General features: G+C 42.1%; 1 protein-coding gene across 5 annotated transcripts; it reads right to left on the bottom strand.

Moving 5' to 3' along the window:
- Window positions 1-165: 165 nt before the first annotated feature.
- VEZF1 (vascular endothelial zinc finger 1) lies at window positions 166-15,797 on the bottom strand. Of its 5 annotated transcripts, none has more exons than XM_047708262.1 (8): window positions 15,110-15,797; window positions 13,047-13,169; window positions 12,259-12,479; window positions 9,711-10,405; window positions 8,881-8,944; window positions 7,629-7,830; window positions 6,246-6,386; window positions 166-2,918 (listed from the first exon to the last, which is right to left on the bottom strand). In XM_047708262.1, the coding sequence occupies exons 3-8, from the start codon at window positions 12,262-12,264 to the stop codon at window positions 2,491-2,493; spliced, it is 1,536 nt and encodes a 511-aa protein (XP_047564218.1). In that variant the 5' UTR covers window positions 12,265-12,479; window positions 13,047-13,169; window positions 15,110-15,797; the 3' UTR covers window positions 166-2,490. The 5 variants fall into 5 exon arrangements, with proteins under 5 accessions (XP_047564218.1, XP_047564217.1, XP_047564219.1 ...); XM_047708261.1 differs by having other exon boundaries at window positions 13,013-13,169; XM_047708263.1 differs by lacking the exon at window positions 13,047-13,169.
- Between the last annotated feature and the right edge of the window lie 5,702 nt (window positions 15,798-21,499).

Consider the following 21,499-nt stretch of genomic DNA (forward strand, 5'->3'; position numbering starts at 1 on the left):
AGACACGACGTGGCTTTATTATTGCAGACAAGCTTCTTAAGTGAATAAAGAATGCATACAAAATAGCATTTTAACTGAAGTCATACAATGAAGTTTCACTCCTGTTTATTATACAATGAATTGATAAAACAATCATTTCTAGTATATATCTTTTTTTTTTTTTTCTTAAGAACTAATACTTTCAGGGTTCTGACGACCACACTCTAGCCTGGGGGTAGGGTCCACACCTGCCCCCACTGAGGACTGCTTCTTAGGCCACTGTGGAGGAAGCCTGGGCTGTCTGAATCATGGTGGATGGTGACTGCCAGCCCAGCCAGAGATATGACAGGTCCCAGCAGGCAGAGCCAGAACCCAGTCCTGGGGCTGCATGCCAGGAAATGTGGGCTTCCTCCAAATGTGGCCACTACCGGCCCAATCCAGGCCTCAGCAGGGCCATGCATGGGCCTTCCCTACACAAGTCCTTCCAGTAGTCCACACATAATGCTCTACAGATTAAAAACAAACCATCTTTGTACGGTGAATAGGAACAGTTGTAACAAAGTCATAGCTACATATTTTTCTCTACATTTTGTTTATTGAGACAAACTAATTAAAAGGCACAAACATAGGGCATGTTTACATGGACATTATAACAAACATATACATTAAAAGTGTAGGAATGTGTTGCCTTCCTGCTAAACAGAAAGTTCCTAAGCTTTTATATATACAAAAGTTGTACAATTTAATGTCCTAAAGTACAAAAGATCATTTATAAAATTATTTTACACTAAGTACTATTTTATTTTTTACTATGTAGTTCAACCCCCTCGAACTGTTTTGTATAATGACACACAGATACCTGTCCCTGATGTAGGAAGTCTGCCTCAGATGTAAGGTATTTGATGCTTGAACTGACACAGTGGGGTATAAACGGAAGTCATCCAGTTTGATAGTCAGTCCTGCAAACATTCTGCAAGATTAATACACTAAATTCCATTTCTCTTAACTGCAAGATTAAAAAAGAAAAAAACAAAAAACAAAAAACAAAACCAAAAACATATTGCAACTTAAGAAAAAATCACAGCGTCTTGGTTTTAGTAACTTTTTTTTAAAAAACACAATGCTTTAAAAATATTAATGTGTGGCATGATGGTGTAAAGAGTATCTGTTTCCCTAACTTTTGGTTTCTACTTTATGTACAGAGATAAAACATCCTGCTAAGAAATAAAAAGCACATGTCTTAACGTGCACAATCATTGCTGGGTTTCTACAGGGAGTACAGATAGCTGTCTCCCTGAAAACACCACAAAGCTGATACAAGTGTTTTCTCAAAGAAAAAAAGTGATGTCCGTATTTACAAAGTTGAACAAATCTGCACAATACTTGATTAAGAAACGGAAGGAGAAATTAAAAAAAAGATACACTCTGCTTGTTCTGAAGGGGCATACTACCTAGTTAGTGGTTAGAATAAAAACTGTATACAATTTAATATAAGACATAAACTCTAGTGAGCAACTAACACATCTTTCCCTGTTGTAACATCAACAGGCTCTGATTGGGAGAGAGAGGGGCATATCACATCCCAGTGCCTCCAGCATCTTCCAATTTAAAGCAATATATTTTAACTGTTCCAAGTACTCCTTGGCTCCTGAATAGGAGTCCCACTGGCCTCTGTTTGTTAGGAGTCTGCCAGTCCACACCCTTGACTTCTCCTCTGTCAGTTGAGGCCTTTTCTCACCAAAACACAATTTGTATATTTTGGTTTTTTTATTTTTTTTTTTTAATTTTTTTTTTTAAAAAGTCAACTACAATGCTATATTCCATCAGGATTAATACGCTGAGCAATATTTACATCTCCAAATATCAGGTCACAATCCCTATTATATGTTGAAGTTAGAATGATAAATTATCATATGCTTTGCATATCAGAGCTGGTATCACCTTTCCCATAGGGAATGCTGCCTGAAATTAACATATTCCCAAAGGTAAAATGCATATTCTCTGAAATGCATTTTATTATGACAATGCATGTATTTACTCATAAAAACAATAAACACAGACAATTCTACACTAGCTCTCTATCTGTGGACTTAGAACTTCAGGTTAAAATCAGTCATCCACCTTGTATAGGGAGAAGAATTCTGCTAGTGTTTAGAATAAAATGATTTCTTGGGATTAGAAACAGTAATGCTGTTTTTTATTTTGAAATGGGTTTTACTTTTTTATGATTGGTTTTAATTCTGGCATTTTACCTTGCCAACTACTATCTTGTTTAAGCAATGCTGTCAGCTAAAAGGAATTTCTGATTAAACTAAAGTGGTCCAGTGATAAGTTACATACACACCCTACTTTGAACAATCCCAGCCAAATTGGAGAAAAATCCTACTACACTATTATTAACTAATGTAATAAAATCTCCCAATTTCATGGTTTACTTTTTGCATTAATAAACTAAAAGTAAGTTGCTGGTAAATATTTACTTTAACCCATATTTTCATTTTATAATACTGTTTACCAAGGTGGTGATGTAGGCAAAGCTTGGGGTAAGAAAGGCATGCTCTCTACAGGCCTCATTGCTATATTGAGAGGGGCAGCTAATGTCATAGGTGTGGGCAGGTTCATGGGAGACGTGATGGTGACAGGGTGTGCTATATTCACTGGAGCAGTGACAGGGGTGGGAAGGTTGACTGGGGTAGTGAGTGTTAAAGGAGAGGTCATGGATAATGGACTGGTTATAGTTACAGGGTGCCCTATATTCATTGGGCTGGTTATGTTAACTGCACTTGAAACATTGACTGGACTTCTCATGCTCATTGCAGCTGCCACTGTGACTGGGTTTGACATCGTCCCAGACGACACAGAGGACGTGATATTGAATGGAGTAGTGAGAGTCACGGGTGTCGTAGCAGCCGTGGAGGTTTGGCACAGGTTAGCAGCTTCTAAAATAAGAAGATAAAATGGCCTTTAGACTCCCCAAACAATGAACAAAATTCACAAACAGCTTCTGAATCTACATTTTTTTAATTAAAAAGAACAAACATTTAATGAATGAAATTACAGTTCTCTACCATCAGTCAACAGGAAGGGAGGCTCTTTCTGAGCATAGGATTGGGGGTGCGTGAATCTCTTTTCTGACTCTATACCTCCCACAAGGCCCTGGGCAACTTGTTTAGCCTGGCGTTTTTGGTTTCAAATTTAGATTACTTACCTACCTCACAGTGATGCTGGGAGGACCAGTTAATTTCTGCAAGGTACTCTGGGGGGCAGAGATATCAAGCAGGGCTTAGTATTCTCACTATCACTTCATGCAAGCAGCGCCAACCAAGGACAGGCCAGGAGATAGAGCTTGTTTACAAAGAGCTGGGCCGATGGTCACACAAGAACAGATAATCAGGAAAATCTTCTGGTAAGGCAACTGTAACTAGTGGAGAGAGCTGTGTGTCCTCAATGCTATGTACTCTAAAGCCTCAGAGGTGAAGCTACATTCTGTTAAGGTTTTAAAAATCCCTGACTGGTGCCTGGGTGGTTCACAGGGTTAAGCCTCTGCCTTCAGCTCAGGTCATGGTCTCAGGGAGCCTGCTTCCCCCCCTCTCTCTGCCTGCCTCTCTGCTTACTTGTGATCTCTCTCTGTCAAATAAATAAATAAAATCTTTTAAAAATAAATAAATAAATAAATAAATAACACCCAAAATCCCTGGGCACCTGGGTGGCTCGGTGGGTTAAAGCCTCTGCATTCGGCTCAGGTCATGATCCTAGGGGTACTGGGATCGAGACCCACATCAGGCTCTCTGCTCCGCGGGGAGCCTGCTTCCTCCTCTCTCCTTGCCTGCCTCTCTGCCTACTTGTTATCTGTCTCTGTCAAATAAATAAATAAAATCTTAAAAAAAAAAAAATCCCTGGCTAACACAAACAAGTGACTGACAAGCTATTTTCGTATCTGTTTCAGTCTTTAAAAAAAAAATTGTTTTAACAATCCTGTTGTTTCTGGTTAGGTTTCCTAACTATGTTAAGACAAAATAGCTCTCAGTGGGTTTATATTCTCCTCCCCGCTTTCATTTCTCCTTACTTTCTGATGCTGACAAATCACCCACTGAGCCTAAAGTGCCTAGTCACCAACCATACCAAGGAGGACTAATCAAGCAAGAAGACCCTACAGTGATTTGGGGGACCCTGGTTCTTGTTACCCAGCAAAGCCTGGGCACTTCTTAAAGAAAACTTCCCTCAGAGGTGACACCCCCCCACCCCACCCCTCAACAAAATTCAGCACCACCTGCTGGTGTGTGAGGAAACAGCAGTAAGAAGACAGACGAGTGGGCTAGTTGTGCGTAACTTAGCTGTCAAAATGGAGAAATACATTTGAGACTAAAGATAAAGGTCTATACACATCCCACACATATGGGTCAAATCACCTCACATCGACCCTGTAGTCAATAAGCAGCTCTTCCTTGATCAATATGATGAAACTCTGGCAAACTCTATACTTTATGTCAGGAATTCCCAAATCTGGCTGATGGTCAAAATCATTTATCTAGGGAGCTTTTTTTAAAAATTGGCTTCCCAGGAAATTCAATAGTGAGATTAGATGGAACTTTGGAAATGTGTAGTTTTAAAAAGTTCCCAGGATGGCGATCTGATTTTCACTCGGGTTTGAGAACTTAGGTTACCTTATTTAAAAAAAGAGACCTGCTGATTCAAGTTTAGGTTTTCAGGGCAGAAGTCTCCTCTCTCCCCAAATGTGACATTTTACTAACACGAATACAGAAGTTTCTAACATCAGTGGTCGTTTCCAGAGAGATTCATGCTACAAATGGGAATACAATAGCATTTTGTTTCATGGAGGTCAGAAGATGAGCTAAACAACTGAGTCTTATTGTACAAGCAAAATGAAATACAACATGAAATAGAAGAGTACAGGAAGAAAGAGAAAACCAACTCACTTTTGAGGTGATGACAACTGCTAAGGGTACACCAAAGAAGGGCTTTCACTCTCACATGTGCCATCACCACCCCCGCTCCCTACCCTGCACTTTTTCCTTTCAGTCCAACATCATCATCTTCCAGGACTTAAATAATTTTACTCTTACTCCTTCTCAAGGAAAACATCCTCCGTAACACGTTCTCACCCACTATGCGATTGCCATAGCATATATACATTTTCCTGCCCGCCTGCCCTGCCGCCACCTCTTCCCCTAATGATAAAAATATTTTATTAAATAATGACAAATCTTCATTTGAAAGAGAGGACCAAGGAGGTCTGAGGAAGGGTAGAAGACCTATCTGGCTGCAATGCCAGTAGATGTATAAAATATTTACTTTAATATTTAAAGTAGTCCTTTTATCTTTATCAAGTACAGGGTGTTTAGAAGGAATCTGTGGAAGGGAACAGCCATATTACATGAAAGCAAAGGAGGGAAGAAACCACACAGCAAAGGAATTACAGAGAAGTCTACAGGCAAAGGATTCCTTATGAATTTAAAATAAAACAGTAAGACATGGCAGAGGTCAGGAAGGAAAGAAGGAATTTAGGAATCTCTCCCATGGCTGATGGTGCACTGACAAAATGACTAATTTGAAACGCCTGCACAATAGGCCAGAAGCCAAAGCTCTAAGTATTAAGTGAAAAAGCTGTGTGGAAAATGGATACTCCAACAGATTCTTTACAAAATATATGAGAGCAAAGCAAACCATTCACAATTTTAGTAACAATTACAGTAAAGTCTCTAACAATTTAAGTACATACATGTTAAACTAATGCCAGCCCCAGTGACAGACTGAATGAGATTAAGGGAGAAAGGAAGAGAAAAGATATCAGCATCATAAAACCAGAAACATGTAATAAATAATACAATGCAGGAAGAACACTGAAGAGCAGAAAGTAGCAAAGTTGTAAGAAAATAAACTATGTACCCTAAGCATATTTCAGCCACCCCCAAAAGTGGGAGTGTTTTAGAAAGGAAAAAGAGGGGCCCATAATGCACGGAAGTTGACATAAAAATGGAACTCTGAACATAACAGGGAAAGAGCAAATCTGGCTCCAAATTTGTAACAAAAACAAAATCAAAAGAACGCGAAAAGAAGTACTAAGGATTTAATTTTTAAAGTAAAAAGACTTATCCGGAAGCCTAGAAGCTTTGTTGCCAACATAGTGTTTCCAGGTTTCCATGAAGACAGGTTCCCTAAGCTGTGGCTGCCTCACTTAGACCCTGGGGAACGCTAAGTGAGCACATGCTCTAGCTGTCCTGTGAGCACCGGCCACCTCATCTTACCTTTCTTTCTTGCCTTGACAGCTTCTTCCCATAGTCTCAGTGTCTCCACCTGCTTCCCTGGCCAGCTGGTCACATGCTGCTGCTGCTGTTGCTGCTGCTGCTGCTGCTGCTTCTGGCTGCTGGTCTCTTCGCTCATGCACGCTACTCAAAAGACAAACCGCAAATACTACATTTACCTTGAAAAAGTGCAGCCATTTTTTTCATAATCTGAAACTTAGGTACTTTGGCTCCTCATGCTTCTCTGCCCTTTATCATTTGTCCTGACAGTTTTTACCACAGAGCATCTTCTTTTGCTGCTTCTGTCTATACTGGTCAAAATAGATAAATTAATAAAAGAAAAATCAAGAGAGCGGGGGAAAACCAATATAAAAGAGAAAAGAATTCTTTGCTATATTAAAAAGCAAGTATCTCTCAGAATGGTACTTGGGTAAAATCAGTACAGACTAATTTATGCTCATCAAAATATCTAATAAAGTTGGTCACTTGACCACAACAATGTACACTAAAAGTAAAGTTTTGTAAAGTTAACGAAGTATGACATGCTAGATAATAAACCCAATGTACTTACAAAGAAGCAAAAATGGATGAGATTAAAACACATTAACCGTTCTTTTCCACTCCTGGCCACCTATTCTGAGAATATGATGTTTCTGCTGCATATGGTACATATATAGTAGGATACAGAATTAGGAATAGACTTTCTTCTGGTGGTTAGGGCAATCTCAAAGACAAGCCTGGGTAAATGTGAGTACTGAATTTTATCCATGAGTCCCTGAAATAGTTTATCTTCAATTCTGAATTTAAGGTAAGTATGGACATGATATCCCAACTCTACAGATTTGGGTTTGAAAAGCAAACTAAATGATGCTGCTTTTATCTTTAAGGTTATTAAGGGCATGTTATTAACTCCAACAGGAGTTAGGAGACACCACTGTTTGAGAATCTTCCTAAAATTAAATAAAAACAATGAAAATTGCCTTCCAGCAGCTACAGCTTCCTAGTGTGGCTTCTGCTGCCACAATTCTAAAACACTAGAGCTTTTTATTCAAACTCATAGAAGAAGAGAAATGTTGAAAAATAGCTACAGGGAAATTCTGCTCTTTTAACATGGGTGTTATTAGCAGACAAGCACAGGACTGAAAGCAAAATTAGTGGAGGGTTTGTCAATGCTGTTTGTATCCACGCTGGTGAGGTGTATTTCCAACATCAGTATATAGTCTCCACTGACATGTGTTTACATGCTTTAACGATAGGAGAAAACATGGAAGACGAACATGAATACAGTGCTGAGAACATAGTGAAAATAACTTCAATATATTATAAAAACATCCAGATTTCATCAATCTCAAATGCAACAGAAATACAATCTGAAGTGTCACCTACTTTTACTGATGCCTTGTTTACATGTATTACAGTTGATACTTTGGCTCTGCCCATGTGTCTTTAAGTGGCTGGTGATGTACGCTGCACTCAGAAGCTTCCCACAGATGTTACACGATACCTTGCCTTCGTGGCGCACCATGTGTGTCCGCAGTCTGTCTTTGGTGGCAAAGGCAGCAGTGCACGTCTGCATGAGGGAGGAAAACTTTTTTTAAATATAGACTATCCTGTTCTACTCATTTTAAAGTACGTTATATTCTAGCCATTACCCTATCCATGTCCGCAAGCAGACTGAGTTAGTTGAATTTTAACTGCATGTGTTACCTAGAATCATAATTATAACAAAACATTTGGTGAATTTTAGACCCTTGGATTTTGGGGGAAGAAAAAATATCAACAGAGAGTACTGAAAGATGTGAGCAGCAGAGTCAGTTAAATCTGCAGTTCCTTGATTCATGAAACAGTGTAACACTGAGCAAATTAACCTATCTGAATTTGTTTCTTCATCTGTAAAATGAGGATAAAAATACCTACCTCCCAAAATTATCGGTGGGACTAAGAGTCTGGCCCAAAGCCTCACACATAGCAGGCACTTGCTCAAATGACACTAGCTTCCTTCCTCAGATTGGATTTTTCTTAGGATTCAAATCACTTACTTAATAAAGGCAGTCATTAACACAGTTAACTGAAAGGAGCACAGAAAGACTTCCAGCAATAAACTAAAATTACTGATGTCTAAAAAAGTCATTGGATTTATCAAGATTCTTAACCTTTTCATTATCACAACTTAGGTTAAATAAAATCAATAGATTTTAAAACAACTATAAAACGTTCCAATTTGGCAGACAAATATCCAATAAGTGATAACATTTGGGAGAAAATTCCTATTTTCTTCTATTACAGTTAAAATCATCAACCCAGAAAATAATTTAAAGCATTTCATTCATTTATTCATTTCAAATACATAATGACCTTTGCAAGACTACATTTTTTTTCTTGTAGCGATAAATACTGTTGTCTAAGGAGAGGGAAATGTAGCTTAACAAAAACAACACATTTACATTTTTAAATGCTTTTGCCTCACAGAAATAGAAGCTGTCATTTATATTGTATAAAACCAGAATTCAAATGGACCACATTTACTCAAGTCAGTGATTTTTAAGACTATTCAAGAACGGTGAGATTTGATTGGCTCAGACCTTCTGGATAATGTGCATTAAGTGCTACACTAAGGATAAGTCATTTTAACTCTTACTTGGCATTTGAAGGGTCTTTCTGTTGAATGGACATGTTTTACGTGACAGCTTAAGTGGTCAGGCCTGTGAAAGAGAGAGTTTCAACAGAAGATGTAATGGAACACACATTGAGAAATGCTACTCACGGTGATGTTTACATGCTTGGCAGCTTTGGGTGGAGGGCATTTTAAAGACAGCTAGAATTACCAAGTCCCCCTCCCCCCAGTGCAAGCCTCCTTACCTCTCTTACCATAAACAAAAGTCTTAGTCCTTTACCTGTTAATTTTTCTCTCCTAGTCAACATCAAATCATGTTAGGCGTTGGTTCTTTAAATTATAAAATACCCAAAGTTGTAGTCCTAACACTTCCCAGAGACAGCTACTACTATATAAACTTTTATTTAAAAGTCTTTAAATATGAAAATTAGTGAAATGTTAGTAACCACAGAAAAATGGAAAAACGTCCTCCTAAAAGTTATACTAAGAGTATCCAAGGTCATCCCAACTTCTAGGAAATAAGTTTCTTTGATTTGCACGGTGAACCTCATGTCTGCAAAACTGGTGGTTTTGCAGTGGTAAGAATTACAGATGTGCCAAATGAAGGCCTGAGTCCACCAAGGCACTTCTTAATTGAAATATTAAGCTAATCACTATGTCACCACTTGTCAACCACACCAAACTGGAATTAGACATGGAAGTGTAATACTTTATCTATCATCAATCTCCTCTAATAACACAGGCCTGCCCACAGCTATTCTCACATAAACCTTCTAGGTCACAAAGAGACAAAACTGAAGTTCACTGATACCTCATGGGGGGAAAAAAAAAAAAAGCAAAGCAAAATGCAGTACCTTGAGAAGCCTTTCCCACAAACACTGCAAGTATAGGGTTTGGTGATGCCTCCTTCATGAGACCTCACATGGTAAGTCATCCGGTCCTTCCTCTTGAAGCGCTGATTACAAACAGGACACTCGAAGGGCTTTTCGTCCGAATGGGAGAGCTTGTGCCGATTGAGGTGGTACACATCTCGGAAGGCCTTCCCGCACATCTCACAAGCATGGTTCTTCTTGACAGGCTTACTGGGTTTCTTGACAGACTGGGTCACAGGCATAGCTGTGGCGCTGGCACTGCTGCTGGGGTTGGTGCCCGAGGAAGATGTAGTGACTGTTGATAAGATGCCAGCAATGGTTGAGACCAACGAAGTTCTGCTGCTGTCCCCAGCGATGGTGGAGATGAGGGGAACCACCGTGGTGGGGGTTTTCTTTGACCGGGACACCAACTTGATCCCTGTGTGGCAGGACTCGTGGCGCCTCAGGTGATAGCTGTCCCTGAAAGCTTTACTGCAGTAAGTGCACACAAATGAAGTTTTGGGTTTCTCTTTTTTAATCCCAATGGCATCCTTTAATGTTTCTGGTGCTGCTTGAGGTTTCTGAGTTATTGGTATTGGAAGCAATGGTTTCTGATCAGGGGGCTCCACAGCAGAGCTCAGGAGGGGCAGCAAGCTGTTTGGTGCTGCCTGCTGTTGGTGATGGGAGGCTTCATGGGCCTAAAACCAAACATTTACACTTCAGAAACTCAGCCTCGCACAATGGCCTCCAACATTCAACAGAGACCAGAAGAAACAATCAAAGAGCCCATAAGCTACTCCCCGCAGCAGAAACCCAGCAACCATCTAGTTACCCTCAGAGCTCCCAATACAAAGCATTAAAATCACTGTGCAGACACAAAACTTTTATGACTAAGTTGCTGACAGTGATCTTGCTTTCAAACAGCTGACTACACACCATCCTGGTTCATGAGGGACACACCAGCTGATGACATCAGTTTGCCTTAGTCTGTCAGTGCTGAAACCAAGTTTAAATAACTTGTCAGAAAAATTACATTCCAGACTTAAGTATTTACCAGTACCTTACTGCAGTAATGCATACACTACACACGCGCACACATACACAGAAACATCTATTTGTCTATTGTACCTAGCAAAAGAAAGGCACTGTCTCTCCCCTTTCCATCAGAAAATCAGTGACTGAGGAAGGAGGCTGTTCCTAAGTGATAAAAGGAACTTAGCTTTCTGAATATATGCCCTATTTGTTATGTTTACTTTTCAAAGTTTTCACTTAACTGTTCTACTGAAAGATTTGATGGAAATGAAACCTGCTATTAATCAGCCTGGAAGGCATCTGTGAAGGTAGCCTACAGCAAAACACCTGTCAGCTGTATCTCAGTTCATTTAATCTTACACTAGAAATCTGTTCCTTTAACATCGCTAGTTGTTCAAACCCTAAAACTCTCCAAGACAGACTAGCAAGAGAAAACAAACTATAAATAATTAAAATTCCTTTCATTTTCTTCTTCCAGAATTTATATGTTTCGTTAAAGTATTAGACATTTGCTGTTATAATGTGCTTCTCCACTCCAGAAGTGGACGCCATCTGGAAATTTTCTTTAGCTGCACTGACACCAAAATTTCATCATGGATCAGGTTCTTGGTATTTACGAATCATTACTCTCTTGGTTTTGATTCTTTTAAAATTCTCCATACTGATAAACATTTAGGAAATGATAGAAAAAATACCTGAAATAGTTTTTCCTGATACATTGTACTTTACCAACGTTATTTTTGAAACTTTTTTGACAGTGAGCCCAAGCCCCTGTGCTTGAGTTTTGTAATCCTAAAAGGATACATGCACCTACAGGTAAGAGTTCCAAATATTTTAAGCACACGACATCCTAGGAGGGGCCCATCCCATCATCTTAAGACACTCTACTCACTTATTTAGCCTTCTCACTCTATAATCACAAGTCCTACAGTTAACTTGATTAAGAGGAAGAAAACAAGGAGACAGACACACACATTCACACAGAGCTTCTTCTACCCTAATGGATAAGAATATCGACCACATAGCTCCATATTTCCTTGATGGCCACAACAGCTAAGCCTGGAATCAAGTCTCCCCCAAATCATTAGGAGGTGTGGTATTCAAAGTTACCAGTTCCGATTTAATAATTTTGGCTGAATCCCCCTTTGGGTCCTGGAAGTACTCACAGAAATTGTGAGTACCTTTCTGGATTTACAGATTAAACAGAATTATAGTCCACTTTTAATTTAATTTATGGAGCTCCTGTAAATGTGTCTGCCCACAAGACATTAGTGGAAACTTTATAGAATTTGGAAGCAAATCTTAACCCCTTTCTAACCTGGCTGTGGGATACCCAAGTTTCCATACGGTATACACACAGTTAATAGCTGAAGATAGCTCAAGATATACAATTTCAAAGGCTAACAGATCAGATAATAGGGAATGCAAATCTTCTGGACAAAGTTCAGACTTATAGTGTTTAGAGGCATTTTTCAATTCTAAATAACCATTAGTTCGATGGAGTACTAAAAGCACTTACTGCCATTTTACCAATTCAGATGTCTGTGGCAACATAAAGTATTTTTACACCATTGCTGAAGCTCACTCTCACACGAGGGTCACACCAGGTCCCTGCTTCTTGGGTGAAATGCTGTAGAATGCCTCGACCACTACGGGAATCACTCTCTGAGGATTCCTAGGATCCCCACACTTCTACATGAAGCCTTCTAAGAGGGGAACTGGGTTTTCCCAACTTGTTCTCTGAGGGAGAGACAGAGTAAAACAACAACCATGGCCTGCCTTCAGTTAAGTGATTAAAAAAGACAAAAACAAAAAACTTCTGGGTAGACTTTTATTTGACTAGTATCATCAAACCAAAGCTTTTCTTTTATCTCCCATCTCTTTCAACTTTAAGGCTTTTTTTTTTAACCGTGCCCAAGCTTTCCTTTTTCTGGGGTTGGCAAAAAAACAAAACAGAAATGTTATTTCGTCACCCAGAGTAGTAGGATATAGCACCATGAAATCTCCAGTGCCAGAGGGCAAAAAATTTTGTACTGAAACAAATTAGCATCAGTGAGTCATATCTTGAATGTCCTGTTAGGAGAATCATCCATCAAACATCTTACAGTTATGGCTTTCACTTTCCACCAGGTTATCTGGAAAGCAAGCAGGTATTAAATTGTTTTAAAATACAAATTCAATAGCAAGCTCTAGGAAACAGACAAGAGAGTTTAACTCTCCCATTTCCCCAGTAAAAATTACTTAAAACTGAAACTGAGTAAGTCTATTCATACCTTTCCATAGAAAAGACTGAAATAGTCTCTTTACCCATTCAACTGTCCTCGGCTCTAAATTATTTTTCCAACAATTTTCACTGCACACATTGCCAAGCCCAGGATCAAATATTAGCTTTCACACTTCTCCATCAGGTGGAAAAAAAGATTTTAATTGCTGAAAAAAATTAAATAATATAAAATCTAATTAACAAGTTGATCAATAAATGCTTGGCATTTGTCTTATCCAGAAAAAGAATAAAAGTATTCCAAAAGATTGTTCAACTAGCTTTCCAAAAATTACTTATAGGTTTTTCCTTGCATAAAGAACAATCCCTTTCCCCCCCCCCCCCCATCACCATGAAGTTTACGGACAGCAGGTTATAACATGGTAAGTCTAAATCATTCCTCACATGAAAATCACTTAGGTGGCCCATTAATCCCATATTTAAATGACTATCTGAAAGCTTTTTCTAGAGAGGGCATTTGCCACCTTTACACCAATCTGGATGCCAAACTAGTTATATAACATATCTTTTCCAAATGCATTTTTAAGTTGACTTAAAGCATGATAAAACAATACCAGATCAGAATGAGAAAAAAAAGTTTGTGAGTTCCATAATTTTGCATATCTTCAATTTGAAGAAGCCAGAATATATTTCCTAGCTACTTAAAAATCAAATTACTCACATTTGAGAGAAAATGGGTCTTAAGGCAATAAACCAGTTCTACACAATAGGTAACGGTTGAATTGTCCAATTCCCTATATTAAGTCCACTGGGATGAGTCCAGTGGCTGCGAGGATTTTTTGAAAATTCTGCATCCATTCCAGGTTAGTTTCAAAAGGTCTCAAGCGCCCAAGCAAGATCTGGGATTTCACGGAGTTATTCAAAGAAGGAAAATAACCCAGAGAGGCGGGAAGAACGCATTTAAAGTGACAAGCTTCCTAACCTCCTCCGGTTCTGAAGTTTCCCCGTGAGCTCATCACTGCTGCCCACTAAGTGCTTCGTTTGCAAACAGAAATGAAGCAGGCAAAAAATAAGTTCCAGCCTCGGTCTTCCCAACAGGGGTCCCCCACCTAAAATGGGCGGGCAAGAGGACTGCCAACGTATCGGCTACAGTCACTTTCAAGTTTCTTGCAAAAAGTGCAGACCAACACCCCAACGAATGACTCATCTGGGGGCTTTGTAAGCCGACTTTGTTTGCTCTCTCCACTTTCCGTCTCCCCCACTTGGTTGGAGGAAACGTTCGAGGTGGGACGAGAAGGAAAGGCGCTCCGGGAGAAGGTCGGCCTCCTGGAGTCCCGGCCCCCACCGCTCCCCCCGCCCCGGCCCGGCTAGGGGATTCCCCGGGCTGAATGGGACGGCGGGAGAGCTGGACAGAGGGAGAGGGTGTCAGCTGCCAAGGCTCGGCAAAGGCTTGCGAGAGAAAAAACGCAAATCCAGTGAAAAAGTTTGGGGAGGGGATACTCACTCACGACACCCCCAACAGGGTAAACACAAAAGGGGGGGCGGCGGGAAGGGGGAGTGGCGGGGAACCCAGGGATACCCGCTATTCGCAGGGATGGGGGGGTCAGAAAGTCAACACACACACACACACACACACACACAAAAAGAAGAGAGGGAGGTGAAAAGGAAGGAGAGAGAGCGAAAGATAGATGAAGTGCGTCTGTGTGTGGGGGCGTCCCAGAGTAGGACCTAGGGACCCCCACCTCACCCCACGATGCGGGCCGGGGCCGGGTGCGCTGTGGCCAAGCGGCCCGCGCTATCCAGCGGCCCAGCGCCCTCCTTTCTCTGGGCCGCGGGTGGTGACAGCGACCGGCCTCCTCCCTTCCCCTTCAGGGCGGGAGGGAAGGGTGTGTGCGTGTGCGTGAGTGTGCTAAGAGGGCCCCGGGGTTCACCCCGAGGCCTGCTCTCTCCCCCGCACCCCGTGAGGCCGCCTCCTTTCACCTCAGCAGCCCCGCTCCGCCGGGGCGGGCGGGCGGAAAAACAAAGGGGGATTAAGGCCGGGCCGGAGAGCGGAGCCGGGAGGGAGGGGAGGAGGAGCGCCCGCCCGCCCGCCAGCCCGGGGCCCGGCCCCCCTGTCCCCCCCGTGCCCCCCCGGGGGGGCCCCCAGTACCTGGAACAGGAACGCGGTCCAGTTGGCCTCCATGGCTGCGGCGGCCGACCCCCCTCCTCCCCACTCCCCCCGCTCGGGGAGCCTCCTCAGCCGGAGGAGGCGACAACAAAGCGGCGGCGGCGGCGGCGGCGGCAGCGGCAGCGGCGGCTCCTCAACATGGCAGCGCCGAGCGCGGCCACTTCCGGTAACCTCCGGGACGCACCACCGCCGCGGCGAGCGCGGGCGGGGGGGGAGCCCCGACCCGGCCGCCGCCGCCCCCAGCCGCCCGGACCCCTTCTGGGCGTCCCCGCCGCAGGCTCGCCGCCTCGGAGCTCAGCCAGTGCCCGCCGGCGGTGGGGTCAGGGCCCCCGCGGGGGGGCTGGGGTGGGGCCGGGGGCGGGGATGGGGCGCGGCGTCCCCCCCCGCGGGGGTGTGTGGTGCTGCGGTCCGTGGCTCAGGCAGCTGGAGCAGGGGGAGCGCAGGAGAGAAGATGGAGGACGCCAGGGTCTGGCGCGGTCTCGCTGGGCACGGCCGGGCGGTCTCTCGGGACTCAAACGCGATGCCCAGCAGCGTCGCGTGCTTGTCAGACGACCCTCAGCGGAAGGCACAGGCCACAGCGGTCACCCGGCTTCTCAGTCCCATATGCATAGCACAGCCCGCGCCTCCAAATTGGGGGAAGCCCTAGGACTTCGAATGTCCCTCCCCTCTGATACTTCATCCCCATCCAGCTAAACCCTCCGCCTGCTACAATATGCGTCTGCCTCTGAGTGGCCTTCCAACTCTAGCAAGGAATCCCACTGGGGTGCAGCCTCAGATCCTCCCAGCTGAGGGAAACACTTCCCACGCGTCGAGATGTCATTACTGGCTTATTCTTGGGTGAAGGGCTGAGCTTTCCCATCCTCCCCATAACTCCAGATAGGATATGAAATTTTACCCGAACTTCCCTCTCTTCCCGCCAAAAAAAAATAAAAAATAAAAACAAGTGAGAAAGTACAGACAAGAAATAATTTTAGTCCTTTAGTACAGTCTGCTTCCTCACCCCACAAAACAAAATTCGAACTTGTGGTTGGACGGCGTCAGATGTCACTGAGGTGACCCCAGCCTCTGTTTGCAGTTCCAAGTCTTCCGTGTAGGCGTCACTGCTACTGGAACTTTGTGTGATGATGTCCTTAACGTTTGCTATCCTTTCCTCACAGAGAGGTAGGTACTGGGAATATCGGAGACAAGCTATTATTAAACAAGTGTCTCCAGTCCAAGAAGTCTCCTGTGGCGGGAAATGAGGGGGCAGGCTGTATCAGTGATATTTTTATAAACTCCGGTTTAAAAAAAATTCCTCAGATGGTCACATTATTTCAAGACTTCAACATCTTTCATAACCAACTGTCTCTTATCTCATACACTCCATTTATTCCCCTCCAGACACATTCTAATCAAGGTCACCATCTTCAACTTCCCCTATACTTACACAATAGAAATGATACGGTTGCAAAATTCTATTTGTGAAAGAAACTAAAGAGATATAGTAATTTGACAGTCTGTGTTTCCCTCACATCCACTACACATGTATAACCCCTCCCACTGCTTCCTTCCCTCAGTCACCAGAATGAAGGGGCTGGAAACGTTGGTCTGGTTCCTTTTAGAGTCGATTCCCTATTGGACATTGCTTGGAGGCCTTGGGGATGAATGAGAAGTTCTGCAGTATGGATCAGTAGCAGAAGCAGGCAGCACATCAAGGACCAGGTCAGCCTAAGACAGGAGGGGACAGAAAATGATGAACAGTTTCTCACACATCCCTCAGCTAAGCTGCTACAGTGGCCCCTAGGTCTCCTATAAAAATGTCCATTCCTCTTTTGGGGAGAAAAAATGTTTCAGGTTTATAGGCACATGCAAGATAAGAAGTGATCTAAGATGTATATGTAAGGAATTAACTAGGTAAACGAAAACCTTTGTTCTGAACTTGGACACTGCCTGTTCTTTCATTTTCTTTCAAGGAATCCAAGTTTCTGCTTCTTGCACACACATCCACTTCAAAGGTCTATATAATTCAACTACTAAGTTTTCTGCCTCCCCAGTTGAGCTTCTCCTACTTTGCAGCCTTTCAAACTGTGTTGAAAATGAAGCTTAAGGATAATGAAAACTAATACTCATGAAGACCATTATCCTGCTGACAATATTGCTGGACTCTCTTGAACTTCTTATTCTGGGATCTAGAAACCCTTCTCCAGCAGTCTTTCTCCCAGTACCTCTGGAGTGGGGTTTTCCCACTAACAGGAAGTAGAGGTCAAGTGAAAACAGTCCAGTTCTCATTACTGAAGAGCTGGGATTCAGATGTATCACTTTTCTTGAGGAAAATGGCTAATTTTATCTCTATCCATGAAAGGAAACCAGAATTCCTGATTGTTCCCCAAACTCTCCCTTAAAAAAAAATTTAATAACTTTTAAAATTCAGATGAAATTTTAAAGCTTAGGATACTTTCCAGTGGGAAAATATCCAAAAGCTTGGAACAATTACTCAAAAACAATCAGCTTCAAATGTTTTGAGGAGTATAATGAAATCAGTAAGATCAAAGGTTCCATCCTTAGAAGGGGCATTTCTACCCTTAGGACAGACAATATTCTCAACTACGAATAAATGGGCCCCTCCTCAAGCCGCTTCTATAGACCATACTGCGGCCCAGTCAAAAGACAAGGGATGTCTAAAGACAGTAAATTCATCCTGGTTATTGTAAACAACTTTCAGTGGTTAAATCAATGGTGTCCTGATTATTGTGAAAAACTTTCAGTGATTGAATCAATGGTGTCACCTCTGGATATAACTGAAAATATGGTGCCTAATTTTTTAAAAAAGTGTGCCTGTATCCACCCCAATAAAACACAGATCCCCTCCCAATCTTGTTCAGTTTCCTCTTTCCCATCTCCTCTGCCCCAGCTTGTATAACCTGGCACTTAACCTTTCAGGGTCTCATTTCCTCATCTGGAAAATGAGGACAAAATAAGTACTTATCTCACAGGGGTGACTTGTGAATTAAATGAGTAATGTATGTAAAATGCTTAGAACATTTCCCGTAATATAACAAGTGCTAGGTAAATATTTTTATTGGTGCTATTTACTGGTTCTAGATTAACTTTGGGGCTGGGAACAGTGCATAACGGAGCCAGTTAATTATTCCTCTCTCTTTCAAAGTAACAAGTTTTTTGTTTGTTTGTTTTTACCATGCCTCATTCCGTACCCCACCCTTTTTTTTTTTTTTTAAAGAGTTAGAGAGTGGTCTTGTGTAGGCGCCCACCTGGTGTTGGGGGGGGGGAAGGGGCGGGGAGAAGGGACAGAGAGAATACTGAGCATACTCCCTGCTGAGCAGGGAGCTGATGGGGCTCTATCCTAACACCTGGAGCCCATGATGGAGCAGAAAGCAAGAGTCAAACAACTGACTGAGCCACCAAGGTATCCCCCCTATCTCTTTCTAAGAGCCCTAAGGTGAGTGGCCAAAAGGCTTATAACACAAGACAAAGGATGATACCTGTTAAGATCAGGTATCTAGGGGTATCTGGCAGACTCGGTTGGGGAGCATGTGACTTTTAATCTTGGGATTGTGAGTTCAAGCCCCACATGCGTGCAGAGATTAAACACTTTAAAAAAAGATCAGTTCGTCAAAGGCAAGTTTTAGCAAACATTAGAAAGCAACAGGATATTTCCTTCCTATTTTGGAGAGGATTTTAAAATCTGTGAGTACATTAAGAATTACAATTAGGGGGTGCCTGGGTGGCTCAGTGGATTAAGCCTCTGCCTTTGGCTCAGGTCATGATCTCAGGGTCCTGGGATCCAGCGGGGAGCCTGCTTTCCCCTCTCTCTCTCTGCCTACTTGTGATCTCTCTCTCTCTCTGTTAAATAAATAAAATCTTAAAAAAAAAAAAAAAGAATTACAATTAGATTTGGATTCCCAGGAATAGAAAACATCTCTGCTGTTGTCAATTACCTGTACCCAAGTAAGACTCCTCAACAAACTGAAAACAAATCAAATCCAAAACTTTCGGCAGGGAAGATCTACTTCAAAGAAGTTAGAAGAGGCTTCAAATCTGGCAAGTTAATGGACTAATTCTTAATGCAAAAAAGCTAGAACTGACAATGACAAGAAAGAAATATATGCAAATACTGAAAAAAACAGTGACCAGAGAGAAATGTTACCCTTCATTACCAGCCTCAATGCAATCGAGGAAAGGAAACACATTTTACCAAAGGGAACACCCCCATCCCCGCAATCAAAACAAAAACAACAACACCCAGTGAAGCTTCTGGGAAGAAAGCAGAAGTAATCTCCCCTCCCCGCTGCAGTCCACCCCGACTTCATAATCACACTAAGGGCTTAAACCAATTGCCTGTGGCCCATGTGATCAGATGCTGGCTTTGTGTTTCAATTCTACCACCTAAAGTGTCATCACTAGTTATTTCTGCTTTAACTGGTAAGTGTGGGGAAAGGGCAACAATGGAGAATTATTTTTTCTGAATACCTATTTGAGTTCCTTGATGGCTAGAGAGTCACAGAGAACAAAAGTATAGGAAGCAAATTTACCTATTTTCCCAGTAGACATTTAGTTCAACTGGTAGTTGAGGGTTCTAAAACACTGGTCTTTTTCTTTGCTTTTCTTCCTTTTCTTTTTTTCTTTCTCTGTACTTTTCTTTCAAGCAGGCTCAACCAACTCAGCCACCTAGGCACCCCAAAAACACTGTTTCTAAGAAGGGTCACATACCCAAGATGCCAAAAACAAGTCCAAAGTCATGCAAACGCATTTATCACTTTAACTCTTCTAGGAAGAAGCTACAGAAATCAATGCTAAACCTATCAGCTCCTTCCACAAAGCATTTGAGTAGAAATACTAACTTCCATTTTACAACTCCTGAATGGCTGACAGAGGACATCTAACAAATAGCAAGCAAAAAAAAAAAAAAAAAAAAAAAGCACAGGATTCAAGAAGGAAAGAAACTAAGACAGGTCAAAAATACACCAAGTAAGAAATTCAATACAACTGGAAAACACTCTCAGGCACCAACATTTCTCCTTTGGCCACCTGTTCCTCCCTGCCCTCAGATGCCCCAAGCTCAGGGTAATGGCTAAGCTTGAAAAAAAAGTTGATACCTAACAAGACACACAAACTTGGTGGGCCTGAACCAAAGTAAAAGCTTAGTTCAGTTACAACATCATGCTAATATTCAAAAAAATAAATTAAATCCTTACATGAACAATTACTCTGGTACAGAGATAAATCTTTCAGTGGCTTTAGCCTCCAACCCAAGCACATTCCTCTGGTTGAAAGGAGGATGTAAGGACACTGAAGAGCACTGTGCTACCCATCTGCATTACCAGAAAAACTATTCATTTGCAAAGATTACTACTTATTAGCGCCCCCAAATGTTGTGAAGAGTAGGGGCAAGTGAATATTTACCCAAACAACAGATTCACCTCTAGTAAATTCTTCACACCAGATTTAGGGGTAGTCCAGAGTTCAGGTAAGATTTCTCTCTCAAATCTCCAAAGAGTTAGCATATTAGTACATGCAGATTTTATGGATTCCTCTTTCTGAGTCATTAGTCCTTCCTCTCCCTTTCATGGACCTAGAAGTAAGAAAAAGCCTCATCAGGCCAATCTGATGTTCTGCTAAGGATCCCTCCATTCCTGGTAAGAAAGGGAACAGGGAATAATGAAACACGTGTTGAGGAACTGATGCATTATGTTCCGTGTGTGCGGGAAGTGAGCAGTGATGACCAAAGACAGAGATAAGACATCACAAGACTAGCTAGACTAAGCTTTAGGAAGGTTGCTCTGTTCCAGAAAGCAATGCTGAAAGATGGCAACAGAAGGCCAGAACCACATAAAATCTGGCTATGGCTCCAGGGGAGGGAATTCACTCCTTTAAAGATGTGTTTTGACCCTGAGAAGTCTCTGAACTAGACACTGACCAAATTTCAGTCATTGGGTCCAGGCATAAAAGCAGGTGTAGGAACCTGGCAAGCTGTTTGTTAAAGCTCAACATAGAGACAATAGCTGTACTCAGCATTTACCCTGTAAGCTGTGAATAAAACATCAAGCTTACCAGCTATCCACAAATACTACTGGAAACATTGCACTCTTGACTGCCTGAGCAGTGACAGGAAGCTCTTTGCTAGAATTGAAGAACGAAGACCAGAACTCCTAGAGGACAGTGTCAATTTTGACTTGATGAACAACTTACTATGGTAAACAGGGAAGATAGGTCAGATTCAGAGAATCTAGATTTTTCTTCTGATGTGACTTTAGTCTTTTAAGCAAAGCATACAAGGCTCTCTTCAACTAGTTGACAGAAGTAAATTAGCCCTCTATCCCCAAAGCCTGACCCTGTCCTCTGCTTTTTGTTTCCTGACCTTACATAAGTAGCCCC

This window comes from Lutra lutra, chromosome 16 (genome assembly GCF_902655055.1).
Source record: "Lutra lutra chromosome 16, mLutLut1.2, whole genome shotgun sequence".
NCBI lineage: Eukaryota > Metazoa > Chordata > Mammalia > Carnivora > Mustelidae > Lutra > Lutra lutra.